Here is a 14,172-nt window from a genome sequence, read left to right on the forward strand (position 1 = left end):
AATGAAGTTGTTTGGGGATACATGAAGCATGCAGAACCAAAAGAATCTTGAGACTGAAGATGTACTTCCAAAGGGTTATCGTCGTTACTTTGTGGTAGTAGTTAACTGTGAATTGTAGTGTATATATTTTTCACCTACAATTTAACTACAAATAGGAATTGTAGACAGGAGAATTCTTCCCCCCCCCCAATAATATATAGCTTTTGTCCCTTTCTCCACATTTCCACCCAGAGCCAGTGACTGATAAAGCAAAGACACTGGTTTGCTGAGGCTTACAATTTGTACTGCTAAGGGTATCTTCAATTACCCCTCAGTTATTTTTACACACAAAATCACTCCCGATGTTGAAAGTTAAAGAAGAGTGTTGGAAGCCCCATTTGTTTGTTTGAGAACCGAGCAAAAATCAGTCAAGTTAATCTGGACCCTGTGGCTCTGGTAAAGTTCCAGCAAACACACTGTACATCTCACTTTTTTGCCATAATGATTTTTTTAATATTCCATGGTACAAAGATCTGGTCAGAAATTAGTTCAGAATGTAATGATATTTAACAGTCTGATGGTTCAGCATTACAAAATGATGCACCAGTTTTCTGTTTAGAGTAAGCACCCTCATAGTACCTGTTCCCAACAACATACCTCAGATATGGTTGGCACAAAGTCATGTTCTATTGGCATCAGGGATTATGTTGATAGATATCTGCACTGGCGGCATTTTGCATTAGTTTATCTCTAATAATATACGCTAAACAAATTTATACAGTTACATATGGGAAATAGACTACATTTTGTACATTCCTACCAAATGACAGGTTAACTAGATTTGGTTCATAAATATTTACTGGGTAATTTGTTACTCATAGAGAGCAAAAAAAAAACAACCTTCAAGCAGTGATTTATTGATCCATTGCTTCAATTCATAAATTACCTCAGCTTCATTTTACCAGATACCGTGGACTGGCTAGATGCATGGCAGATCCAAGCAAAAGAACTCCCAAAAATCTTTCCATGCATGACACAGAAATTCTGGAAGTATAAGAGTTCCAATTCTACAAAAATCCTGAGTTAATTATGGAATTGCAACACAACAATCCCTAATATTGAGGTCTGTGTCTGCCATGTAAGCATTCGAAAGGTTTCTACAAATATTTTTTTAAATGTAAGATTACAATGGTAGAAATATTACATTCCCCCCCCCTGTCAGTGACTGATTGTTACAGTTTGAGTGACATCAAATTCCTTTAAACATTTAGCTGATATTAGCTGACACTGGTCGAGTGGGGGGGGGGTGGCTGGCTGGCTACCCACTAAATCCCCATAGCTTTCTGGCTTTTCTTCCCCCTCTGTGCCACATAATAAATACATTTCCAATACAAGACCCTTCGGTGCTGACTTTTACCCTTCAGATGGGAAAGACAACAATGATCAGAAATACACAAAAGGTTTTACTTCCAGGATTCCTGGAAGGAGGGAGAATAAGAAAGAGGAAATTGAACCAGTAGGTATAACAATTTCTTGGACTTTCCTCTATTTTGGATGTTTTTTTTTCTTTAAAAACTTTAAAAAGTACTATTCTCAATACCAATGCAACGGCAGCAGGTCCAACTGGTACAGCATACATGGAAACCAGCAACATTAAAAGTTCCTCTGAAGACAAGTAAACGATACATGAAAAGCAACCACAATTTTATCGTCTCTGAAGACCAGCCGTGTGCAGTATTGTTGGCTCGTGCTGAACTTGGCTTAAGTTTGGAATTCCAGTCTGTAATGGAAGTTGTACTGTGTAGGTGTAACCAGGATTGGGATAATGAGAAGAAACTGGGTAGAGTTGTTCATACGCAGGATACTGTGCATACAAGGCTACACTGGATTCCAGGTACGAGGTGGAGGGTAGAACCAAGCCAGGTTGAATGATGGTCTGTGGGATCAGGTATGGTCCAACTCTGGAATAGGTTGATAAAAGGTTAAGAGTATTAATAATCTTACTCGAGATAGAGAAAAAAAAGAACATGCAGATAACATAAAATCCAAGATGAGAAATCTCCCATTTAAAGGCTTTTACCAAGATCAGTGTACTCCTGGGAATTATTTCAAAGTTGTACAGCAAAATGATGCTATGACATTATTAAATTATTACACAAATTTGTGTCTTAACTTGCTAATCACTTTCGTACACTGTCAGCTTGCTCAATGATAGTACTGGAATTCACTGGAATCTTTGAGTTATGGGTTCAAACTTCACCCCATGTGCTATGGAACACAACACTAATGCAAAAGACACCAATTTAAATTAAGCTTTTCTGGAAGTGTGTTAAAGTTGGAAAGAAGTATATACATCTTTTATCCTGTGAAACCTGCCAGACTTGAGAGAGTATCAGGATTGATTCCTGGAACTTACATCCGTTTCCATTTTATATTAGGCATCTTAGAACACTGCATATAATAAACTTACAGAACCAGATGGAAGAGGAGATCATAGAAGTTCAAATCAACCTCAGTATACACTGAGAAACAAGTGATGGGAAAATAAAACATCTAACCATGCTTCATTGATCTATTTAACTCCGCCTTTTTGAAATCAAAAAAGTTTGCTTTTGCTTAACATGTGTACTGAGGATCTTCTCCAATTCAGTTTCAGAAAATATATAAATATAAAAGGATAATTTTTCATTTCTTCAGGGGGAGAAGTACTCACATTAGGGCAAACTTATAAACTCTCTTCAAAATCAGCATCATTCCAATGCATTCGTGGTCCTGTCAATAGCTGAAATAGCCCAATTCTAATCAGTTTCACCAAATCTGCACGTGTATTGATAATGGTTACCCATCCATTTCTGGCACTGCTGTATGAATCTTCTCTCATAGCACCAGATTTTTAAAGCAAAATAAATAAAAGCTCTCTTCTCTTATCAGGTTTTGTATTTCAGATTGGCTCACAACAAGTAAAATGCTTACCCATAAGGTCTCTGCATCAGAGCTGAGTGAACTTGTAGACCAAGACTTCCTGATTTAAGTTTTTTTTTAAAAAAAGAGAAAAGTGTATTAATAAACCAGTTCTTTGTTAACCTGTGTAGAGATCAAATTTAGGTCATAGTAGGTCCAAAGTACAAACAAACATCTCAATTGGATTCTGTTAGTTTTTTGGTACTTCAATGCATTGGGTTTCCTGACCTTTATTCACTGACCTATGAGCACCAGCAGTGGTAATGGAATTGAACCGAATAGTGATGCCCCTTGCACTATGATCAGGTAGCTCATTGCCACCTGGGTCACTTGCCCAAGGTATTAAATTGCCATTGTTAAACCATGTACCAGAACCTTAGCACAGTCAGCAGAACCTCACGGTGCCAGACATCCAGGTTCAGTCATCTGTATGGAGACCACGTTCTCTATAATGGAACAGCTTTCCTCCAAGTGCTCTGGTTGCCTCCCATATCCCAAAGACGTGTGGGCTGGTACATTAATTGCCCCTGGTATGTAGGCTGGTGACAGAATAAGGTGGGATCTGATGAGAATGGGGTGAGAATTTAAAAAAGTGGGAATAATATTTGAATAGTGTTATGACTGCAGATCATCGTGGTCTTGGTGGGCTGTAAATCTCTCGATGACGGTACCTCAGTAAGCCATAAAAAGAGAGAGGATAGATTTTCTAATAAGCACCCTAAAATTCATCCAGATACAATGTAGTACATGAAGAAAAATGGGAAGAGCCTCAGGGAACACAGAGTCTACTTGAACACCAATTTTAAGTAAAAGGCAAGAGATTTTTTTAAAAACTTGCCTTTCTTCTACACACTTCTTACTCAATGAAGCTATGTCAGCAACGATCGACCCAATTTCTCCGTGTGCATTAATTCACCCGATTCTCCTACCTATACGATATCCAATTTACAGTAGGCAATTAACCTACCAACCAGCACACCTTGGGAATGTGGGAAAAAACGGAAGCATTCGGAGGAAACTCAAACACCACACATACTACCCCTGGGATCAGAATCAAAGCTGGGTCACGAGAACAGAAACAGTATACAGCTGTGCCACCACATAACCCACAAGTATACTTTCATCTACTTAAAGTAATTGATACATACTGCATAACCCAAGCTTATAGCCATGATCAGTTATTAATGGACCCATGTTTTAGATAATTCAGCCTGCCAAATATTCCTGATTGAGATATTAAAAAGCAGGTACTCTAGGAGTGATTCTGAAAACTCAACAAACTTAATGAACAAGTTGGACGATTTCAAGTTGATTTTTCTATATATAAATTACTTGCTTTACTACCCAAAATAACTATTTGTTCAAACAGGATAAATGACAGTAATTTAGGAATATTTGTCCAGCATTATGAGGGAACATCATCAGAGTAAATGTTCAATCATCAGTGATTCCATCAATGAATGTTGTCTAGCTGGCATCATCCTTGCCTTGTTTAAAATAAAGCAACCAGAATTTACTGTAGTATTTATTACAAATTACATGAATAAGGGCTGATATGACCTTTTACATTCAAAACTAACACAAGTTAGAGATCAAGATGATCCAGTGAGGTCTCAGGGTTTCTGGGATTTATTTGAACAGTACCGTGTATCAGATTGCAATTTCATTTTAGAACCAGGAAGTACAAGTAAAATCTCAAAATGAAATAAAATGAAGGTTATTTATGTTGAAATTATTAAAATTTGAAGCAGGGGTTACCTCACTTAGAGAAAATAATTTTCAGTGAAAATTGGGTTGCTGACAGTGGTTTTGTCTTACCAATAATTAAAAAAAGAGACTGAAATGTCCATATTTTCTGCTCCAAATCTGATTTGCAAGTACAGGAACAATACATTCAAATGAGGAACCAGACATAAGTTACTATTTTGGGGGTAGGTTAATCCATTTTCTGTGCATCTCAGACAACATGTTTTTTGTTTTTAAATAACTGTACATAATCAATTGTCCAATTTGCACTCAAATAAATGCTCTGCATGCATTACTCTTTTTAAAGCAGTAAATTCCCAGTCATTATTTTAATTAATCATATATATTTGAAACTAGACCGTTTTACTATCTGTTACACTTGATCAAGTTAAACACATATTATTATATTGGTGGCATCTATTAGTCTCGCAAGACCATGAATCTGCACCTGGAAGAACTCAAAAATTCCTCAGGACCTGTCCTGGGCCCTGCATGCAAGTGCAATTACAAAGAAAGCACGACAGTAAATCCAATTCCTTTAAAATTTGTGAAGCTCTAAAACTTTCACAAACTTCTATAGGTTTGTAACAAAGAGTATATTGAACAGCTGCATCACAGCCTGGTATGGAAACACCAATGCTCCTGAATGGAAAATCTTACAAAAAAAAAGTGGATATGGCCCAGTCCATCCTGAGCAAAGTCCTCCCTGCCATCGAACACACCTACACAGAATGCTCTCGCAGGATACAGGTCATGCTCTCTTCCTGCTGCTTCCATCAGGAAGGTAGTACTGGAGCCTCAAGACACACACCACCACGTTCAGTAACAGTCACTACCCCTCAACCATCATGCTCTCGAACCAGTGGGGATCAATTTCACTTGCCCATTCACTGAACTGTTCCCATAACCTATGGACTCAGTTCAAGGACCCTTCATCTCATGTTCTTGATATTTACTGCTTATTTTTTTTTCTTTTGCATTTGTACAGGTTGTTGTCTTTTGCACACTGGCTGTTTGTCCGCCCAGTTGGGTGCAGACTTTCATCAACTCTATTATGGTTCTTGGATTTACTGTGTAAGCCTGTAAGAAAATGAATCTCAGTGTTGTACATGGTGACACCTATGCACTTTGATAATAAATTTACTTTGAGCAAACTAAGTTTAAAATGTTGGGCATGCTCATAATAGCGAGAGTAGATTTCTAGAAACAGAGGGAGTAGTAATTTTCTACTGGGAAGTAAATTTTAATGGATGTCAAGATCAGACAGACCAGTTCCCAAACAGTATCCAAGAACTGAATTTATGTTGACAGGTCAGGATGCAACTGAACAATAGAACCATATTATGTTGAGAAATAACACAAGAACTTGGCACTGCTCAATAAAAAGATTTAAAAAGAAAAGAAAGAACTTGGCACTGCATAAATTCAGGAAGTTGTCATTATTGATGGAAAACATTACAGTTTGCTTTAAGAGGGTAGGCAACTTGTGGTAATTGGGGAAAACAAAAAAAAACACAAATAATCAAGAATATAAGATGAAGAGTCCACAGCCTACATACTCATTTCAAGGACTCCATCTCATGTTCTCGATATTTTTTGCTTATTTAAAGTTAAGTTAAAGCCTGTCCCGAGCCTTGTGGCTCATCAGGCCGGTGCTTATGCCGGTTTCCGTGGCGTGAAGCGACTGAGAGTACGAGACTCCTTCCCCTCCCCGGATAGGATGCCAGTCTATCGCGAGGTTAACCCCCAGCATTTGCCGGTACCCATTTTCAGCTGGGTGGACTGGAGCACTGTGTGGTTAAGTGTCTTGCTCAAAGACACAACACGCTGCCTCGGCTGGGGCTCGAACCGACAACCTTCAGGTCGCTAGTCCAACACCCTAACCACTTGGCCACGCGCCACACATATATTTGCTTATTTATCTATACATTATCATTTCTTTCTTTATTGTATTGAACAGTTTGTTGTCTCTTAGACACCCCAGTTGCAGAAGACCCTAGTTAGTGTGGTCTTCCATTGATCCTATTACCGTTGTTGTTCTATTGAGTATGCCCGCAACAAAAATGAAATCTCAGGGTCGTATATGGTGACATGTACATAGTTTGATAATAAATTTACCTTGAACTTTGCTTATTAAAGGAGAAACCATACCAGGTTAAGTGACCTAACCAACCACATTCAAACTCAAGTCGAAACTGTGTTCCCAATGACATCCCAAAGGCTGTTAAACATACAGTACCTGAAGGTACAGTGCGCTGTTTGGCCCCAAGGTAAGCAAGATTTACGTTAGTTTTTCTTCCATCAATGATGGGATTGGGATCTTTACATGCCCTCTCAGCTGCAGCCCAATCTGCCATGGTGACCTGTAATACAACCAATAAAATTAGAGGAGATGTAGCTCAGGGACACAGTTCTCCAGTCTCAGGTTTGACCCCCACCTCATCAGGTCAAAAGGACCAAACTTAAAAGTTCTCTATATTTGGCTTTTCAATACAGGCAATCCTTGCACAGGTAAGACTTCCAACAAAAGGCAGCTGTCATCCAGTACTTCAGCCAAGTGTTCATTCACATGCAAACCAGGGCAGAGGCATCAGTGACCCATTCAGCCAGGTCAGGTGTACTTGACCAGATCACATCACGGGCCACCAACTAGCTGCAGTGCATTCCGGATGTTCGTGCCTGTGACATGCAATGCAAAAGTACAAAATATGCTCGTGGCTGCATCTTACAATAATACAGGAGATCATTCAACCCATTGGTTCCACGTGATTCTCAGAGTAATAACCCCATAGCCCCATTCCCGTTTTCCCTATACTCTTGCAACTCGATCTCTCTCAGACACGCCTTTAGGTTCCTTTTGCCATTAAGCTATTCCACAGGGATGCCTACAACATTCAGTTAACCTACTAGCGTTCCTTTTGGGTGTGGGAGAAAATTGGGAGCACCTGGAGCAAACCCACCCTACACAAGTCATGCAGCAGACCGTGTTCGACATGTGGGTCAGGCTCCTGGAGCAGAGAGGCAGCAACACCATTACACCACTACACCTGAGCTCAGTCCACCCCCGACTCTCCTTCAAGTCCAAGTGCTACTCATTGTTCGGAAAGGGAAGGTCAGGACACACTTGACACCATCGATCAACTTCCATTAAAAAGTTAAGTTCAGAATCAGGTTTACTAACACTGACATATGTCATGAAATTTGTTGCTGTAGATAAACAATTACTTTTCTTTGTTTCATTTAAACAAAATTAAAAATATTTCATTTAAGTAGTTTTAAAACGGTGCTGAATATCAGAGACAACTAAGATGTGAAACAGACTTTTACAGCACAGGCTCTCAAGACGGCGGTGCAGGATCAGCCTAAAGGACGGCCAGAGAACCAAGGTCAATGTTGTTCGGAGCCTCATGGCTGTGAGAGGTCAGTGTTGGAAGAGGTGGTGGGAAAACGACAATCACAGGTAGAGGGTTCAACCTTGCACAACCTGGCCCATTTCCCCTACAACCATACGCACCTAGGCCCAGGGAGAACAGGCGATCTGGTTATTTACCTTGTAGAGCCCAATTATGACAACCATTTGGAGATTTCTAGCCACTTCAAACCATGGATTGACAATTGGCTCATCATATTCTGACCTGCGAGGGCTTAAGGATGCAGGACATTTGACTCATGTCCATACCAGCTCCTCACAGGAACATCCCACACGTAGTTAAACAATTATGCTATGGCACCCCCTTTTGCTTGAAATAGCCTGTCTTAATACCACTGGAATGATTTCCAATCAACTGGAATTAACCAATTTCCCTCGGGATCAATAAAGTATGATTGTGACTATTTCTGGGCCACTGAGCTGATCATTGAAGATTTCCATATCACCATGAAGGCTGGCAGTTCAATAATGTCAAATGAAAACGGATTGTGAAACTTGTAGCAATTGAAAACCTTGCTGGTTCCAATTCACCCCATTCTTCTATTGCATCTGAAGTGCATCTTGTTAAACTTTAAAACTAACAAACAATTCACAAGAGAACCTATAGCTCTTGATCTCTGCAGCAGATCTGTAGCATTGAAGGGATATTGAAATTATCTGATACCAAACAGGATAAACAGATACAATTCAGTGCAAGAAATTTCAGATGAAATTTTGAAATAAGGATATGAAGATTTCCAAGCACACGTGGTAGAGGCACCAGCCATTTAGCATGTTGTTACAATCAGAGTATTGTGCAAAAACCTTAGGCGTGTGTATGTATATATATATATATATATATATATATATATATATATATATATATATATAGAGAGAGAGAGAGAGAGAGAGAGAGCTAGGGTGCCTAAGCTTCTTGCATAGTCTGTAGTAATTTTATGTATCGCACTGTACTGCTGCCACAAAAAAAACTAATTTCATTACGTACGTGAGCGATGACAAACTTGATTTTGATATGGGTATCCATTGTGCACTGACAGTGGGAAGGGTCAGGGAGAGGGAACTCATGGCTGGGAAAAGGGGAAGGGAGAGGCAAGGGAGCGGGAAGCACCAGAGAGACATTCTGTAATAATCAATAAACCAATCGTTTGAGATTAAATGACCTTGCCTGCACCCGTGCCACACCACCCCCACCCCGGCATTCCTTCTCTGTCACCTGTCCTGCAGCGTTCCACCCTCACCATTCCCAATTTCCTTTACCCCCGCCAGATTTACAAACTTGCTCTCCACCCACATTGACAAATACAGCACTGTGCAAAAGTTTTAGGTACCCGAGCTACAGGTATAGGTGTGTGTGTATTTTGTACAATGACCCAGATCTGGGCTGTACCCTCCAAATATCTAGACCTGCCTCTCGGTATTTTTGCACTACCTTACTTTCCATTTTTTATTTATGATTTATAATTTAAATTTTTAATATTTACTATTGATTTGTAATCCAGGGAGCGCGAAGCACAGAATCAAATATCGCTGTGATGATTGTACATTCTAGTATCAATTGTTTTGGTGACAATAAAGTGTAAAAGTACAATGCTGTACATTAAATAATAGAGGTGTGAGATAAACATGCAAATTTGAACTAATGGAAGATTTTAGTTAAATTGCAAAATTTTATTGAATGCACAAGTTACCATATTGTCAATAATGATTGTGGTTCCCGCCAGGAAGTCCAATTTAACATTTAATGACTCCTTCCTTGCTCTTTGCTTCTCCATAGCATATGTTGTTATTTTCTGAACATGCAAGTTATGTATAATTTGTTAATTTTAGTTTGTTAATCAATGTTTGCCCTGATTTGAAACATATTGTGCTGCTGCAAAAAGCTAATTTTCATGGCATGTATACCCCGCTGGGTATGTATTCCCATGACAACAATAAACTTTAACTAATGAAGGAAAATAACAAGAGAAAAAAATAAATCCCTTGCCATCTTCGAGGATTATTAGGGATAGATATGCACTTTATAATTAGAGAGCATTGAATTTAAAGTTACGAAAAATATCACAGCATGAACTGTTGAAACACAGTATTTTACCAGCAAAAAGCATCTGTGAATTGGATAAAAAATAAAAACGGTTGAAGTGGCTAAGGAATAGACTGCACAGAAAGATTAGAATATACAGTAGCTAAAAAAATGCTTGGAGGTTTGACAAAGCAAATAATTATGCATAATACAACTCAATTATTATTTTGAACAGCAAGTTGAAATTCTGTTGTTTGAATCCTGGAAGGTTTCCAGGACTTTTTGGACCCTGTACTACAGACACAAAATACTGGCTCACTGCCATTCGATTTGCCTGCTGGGAGTTCTTGCCTCACATCATCTACATTGAAGCAGGGTGAAAGCCTGACTTTGGGTTGAGGGGGGGCGGGGGAATAAGCATGGAGTTCTGGAAGAAATGCACAGTCTTAGGAGATGCCTGTGTTCAAGGGTTTCAGGGGAAAGAGGTTGGAGGCAGATCAATAGCTTGCCAGGAGAGGGAGGGCCATTAAATGTAAGATTTTTGGAGACTGGCCTGAAGACAAAATTGGAGGCAAGTGTCCGAAGGTCTGGGAGAAGCCATTGTGCATCAGGCAAGATTTCCACCCATCTCTCTGTAGACCACCACCTGACCACTAACCACACGATCACTGACTTTATGTCCGTAGAGAGTTTTCTGAGTCAAGACATTCCCAGCATGCTTTGTTTCTGCTCCTCCCCTGGGTTCACAACCAAACTGCACGGGGTGCTTATTCATTCAGACTTCCTCGCTGCACCAAGCTTATTTCTACATCAATTCATTTCTCATCTTTTCTCAAATTCCTTTCCCAGATACATCCTCAACAGCTCTTGTGAATTTCCATCACTTTAACAATGATCTCTACCCAGCCTCATTTACACCTTGCAGATTCCACCTTCTCTGGACACAGGGTAGATCAGTCCACCTCTACCAACTCTCCTTTCCCTCACCCCTAATAAAGAATTCCAAAGGAAATCCACCATGCCTCATTCTTCCCGACACTAAGGCAAAATTATTTTTTTGTTTCATTCACACTCAGGTCTTCTCCTTCAACTCTCCCCACCCATCCCCACAGTTCACCAATGATTGTGCCAGTCCTGGGTCTCGCTCTCTTGAACTGGAAAAATTGCTGCCAATCCATAATCTTCCCTCAACTTCACATTATCCTTCTGCAATCTTGGCAATCAATTTGCAAACATTTCATCACCATTCGAAGAGACACCATCAGCGCGCTGACGATGTCTCCTCAGACGGTGATGAAACATTTGCAAGTAAATCACCAAGATCGGAGTACAACTCAGCCCAACCATCAACCACTGGGAGCTACACATTTCCAACCTTCCTCAAGCCTACCCAGTTTGGGTAACAGACTTTAAGATACAGGTTTACATCTGCGTTCTGTCCCAGTTATGTTTCATATTAATTCTCCAGCGAATATATACTCAAAGGCCAACATCTCAACTTTCAACCAGGCCATCCTGGTAACCATTTCGTCACTTGTACTTCCTCCAAATGACATTGCTTCTCGCTGCTGCCATCTGGAAGGAGGTAGAGGAACCTTGGGTCCCACATCAGCAGGTTCAGGGACATCCACCACCAGGCTGCTGATCAGAGTGGATAACTTCACCGCCTCAACACTGAACTGATTCCACAGCCAATGGATTCACTTACAAGGACTCTACATGTGATTATTCATTCGCAAAATTAGACCTCTTTTGCACATTGGCTGGTTGTCAGTCCTTGCAACCAGTTTTTTCTTTGATCCTATTTGTACTTCTTTGTTCTATTGTGACTGCCTGCAAATGGCAGCACACTTGCTCAGCGTACGAGAGGCAGCAGGATCGATGCCCACAGTCCCCCCCCCCACCACCCCCGATGTGTAGGGCGACACAGCGGTCAGCACAACAGCTCACGGTACCAGCGACCCAGGTTCAATTCCCCGCTGCTGACTGCAAGGAGCTTGTACGATCTCCCCGTGTCTGCGCAGGAGTTCCCCACCCACATTGGTAGGTTAATTGGTCGTAGTTAGGCTAGCGGTTGCTGGGCAGCAAGGCTTGAAGGGCTGGGAGCGCGTATTCCATCCTGTGTCCCAATAAATAAGCAAGCTCAGGGTAGTACATGATGACACAAACATACTTTGATAATAAATTTACTTTGAACTTTATTTTCAAAACCTACATCATTAGCCCTCTTTTGCCTAGCATCATCTCTTATTTAATTTCTCTTGAATTCCATCCCATTGCAAATCTTCCCTTATTATTTCTTAGAAATGTAAAACCCATTTCTAATTTTACCCGCTCTCATAAAAGTTCATTCATTTCTAAAATTAAATCCACAGATCTCCTGGCCACTTCCTTCACTCACCTCTCTGTCCAACGCGCTCCAACAGGGCCTATCATCTCACTGTCTTTCTATACATGGTTTAGCTTTTTGAAGACCAGCCCACTGACCCCCAATAGGCACCAGTTCAGTTTTACACAGTAGGAGGCATACAAGGGGCTGCAGATGCTGGCACCTGGAGAAACCTTGTCAGGCAGCATTTATAACAGGAAGCAGCTTCAACTACGTTTCCAAAAAAAAAATGGAACACCGTGCACTTGCCCTCGCATCTGGGACCTACAAGGTGAGGAGGCTAGAAGTTGCCACTTGTTTGCCAGTGGTAGAATCCGAATGGGGATTAATGGGAACACAATGGGATTTGTGTATGTGGCTACGCGGTGGTCAGGCAGACTCAAGGTCTGTTTCCCCCCATCTCTCCGCAGTCAGTCTTCACATTTTATAGTTTTTATTTCAGTATTTTAGCATTCGACGTACTCTGGGCCACGTGATCTCAATACTTGTGTTGCCTCCCTGGTCCTCCGTCTATTTAAGTCTGGACTGGGGGAGAGAAGACGCAAAGAGAGAGAGTGTGTGTGTGGGGGGTGACTGCCTCGCCCGATAGGCTTTTCCCGCTCGTTGAAACGCTAAATGCAAAGTGCCTTTGCTAATCAGCAACCTCCACCGGGTAGCACCCGACCCGAAGGCAGATTTCGCCACCAAGAACCTTCGACCTGCAACGAATTCGATACTCACAAAGCCGTATCCTCGTGATCGGCCGGTCAGCTTGTCGGTTATCACCGCCGCTTCCTCAATCTCGCCGAACCGCTGGAAGTGCCGCGTGAGAGACCCTTCATTGCTGTGATACGGTAACCCACCCACAAAGAGCTTCCGAAATAACCTGTCCTTATTCATAACTGGCGGCCGGCGGGCGGGTGGGGGAGGAATAAGAGGCACAAGAACATATAATGAAACAAATACATTAAAAATATACCCCACAAGAACTGTGAGATGATTGTCTGTAATTAACTCATTATTGTAATTAACACCACGGAGGGGAAGAGAAAGATTTTTTTTTGCAATGAACTGGATTTGCAGTAGACACACTTTAAATAAAGGTCTGTGTCGCCACTCACTGCCGGGGAGAACACGAGTCCGCTCGCTGCCCGATTCACCCACTCTTTGTCTCGCCACTCGGATCTTCTAAAACAGTTGCTTTTGTTTCTTTGTAACTCGCAATGTAGCCACATGGGACCTGGGGACACGCCCCTCGCTACCTTATTGGACAGCTTGTCGCGGGTGCCCGCCCTCTCAAAATTATCTGCTTCCCAATTGGCTGCCACATCTGTCGATCACCAGCCCGGCGCTACTTCCTTTTATCGGCAATCAATTCACAACAACCAAATACGATTTAAGGTCACCCACCTAACATCTATCAAACAATAACAATTGCTTGTTGATCCTGGTTATATATTGTGTAACTGCAGGATAAGATTTTATATACTACACCCCCCGCCATTGGTATGAGCATGTGTAGAGAGAGGGTAACGGGAGACCGCTGCCGCCGTCTGGTGGAGACAGGGGTCACTGGAATCACATTGTCTCGTAGTTTCGGTATTCTGGAGAATTTAAAATTGATTATTTTGTTTGTCTCTCTTATTTTTCTGCCCAGCTCTAAACTTG

At 41.1% G+C, this 14,172-nt stretch overlaps 1 protein-coding gene across 1 annotated transcript; it reads right to left on the reverse strand.

Annotated features, from left to right (window-relative positions):
* Positions 1 to 477: 477 nt before the first annotated feature.
* Positions 478 to 13,734, reverse strand: LOC134338150 (RNA-binding protein 38-like). The gene is made up of 5 exons (XM_063033740.1): positions 13,626 to 13,734; positions 13,246 to 13,406; positions 6,926 to 7,049; positions 2,953 to 3,001; positions 478 to 1,940 (listed from the first exon to the last, which is right to left on the reverse strand). The coding sequence occupies exons 2-5, from the start codon at positions 13,402 to 13,404 to the stop codon at positions 1,685 to 1,687; spliced, it is 588 nt and encodes a 195-aa protein (XP_062889810.1). The 5' UTR covers positions 13,405 to 13,406; positions 13,626 to 13,734; the 3' UTR covers positions 478 to 1,684.
* Between the last annotated feature and the right edge of the window lie 438 nt (positions 13,735 to 14,172).

This window comes from Mobula hypostoma, chromosome 26, assembly GCF_963921235.1.
Source record: "Mobula hypostoma chromosome 26, sMobHyp1.1, whole genome shotgun sequence".
Classification (NCBI taxonomy): Eukaryota; Metazoa; Chordata; class Chondrichthyes; order Myliobatiformes; family Myliobatidae; genus Mobula; species Mobula hypostoma.

Coding starts and splice junctions, on each gene's coding strand:
- LOC134338150 (XM_063033740.1), bottom strand. CDS start 13,404: ATGAATAAGGACAGGTTATTTCGGAAGCTCTTTGTGGGTGGGTTACCG. Junction 7,050..13,245: donor GATCACGAGGATACGGCTTT/GTGAGTATCGAA, acceptor GTTGTATTACAG/GTCACCATGGCAGATTGGGC. Junction 3,002..6,925: donor ACAGCGCACTGTACCTTCAG/GTACTGTATGTT, acceptor AACTTAAATCAG/GAAGTCTTGGTCTACAAGTT.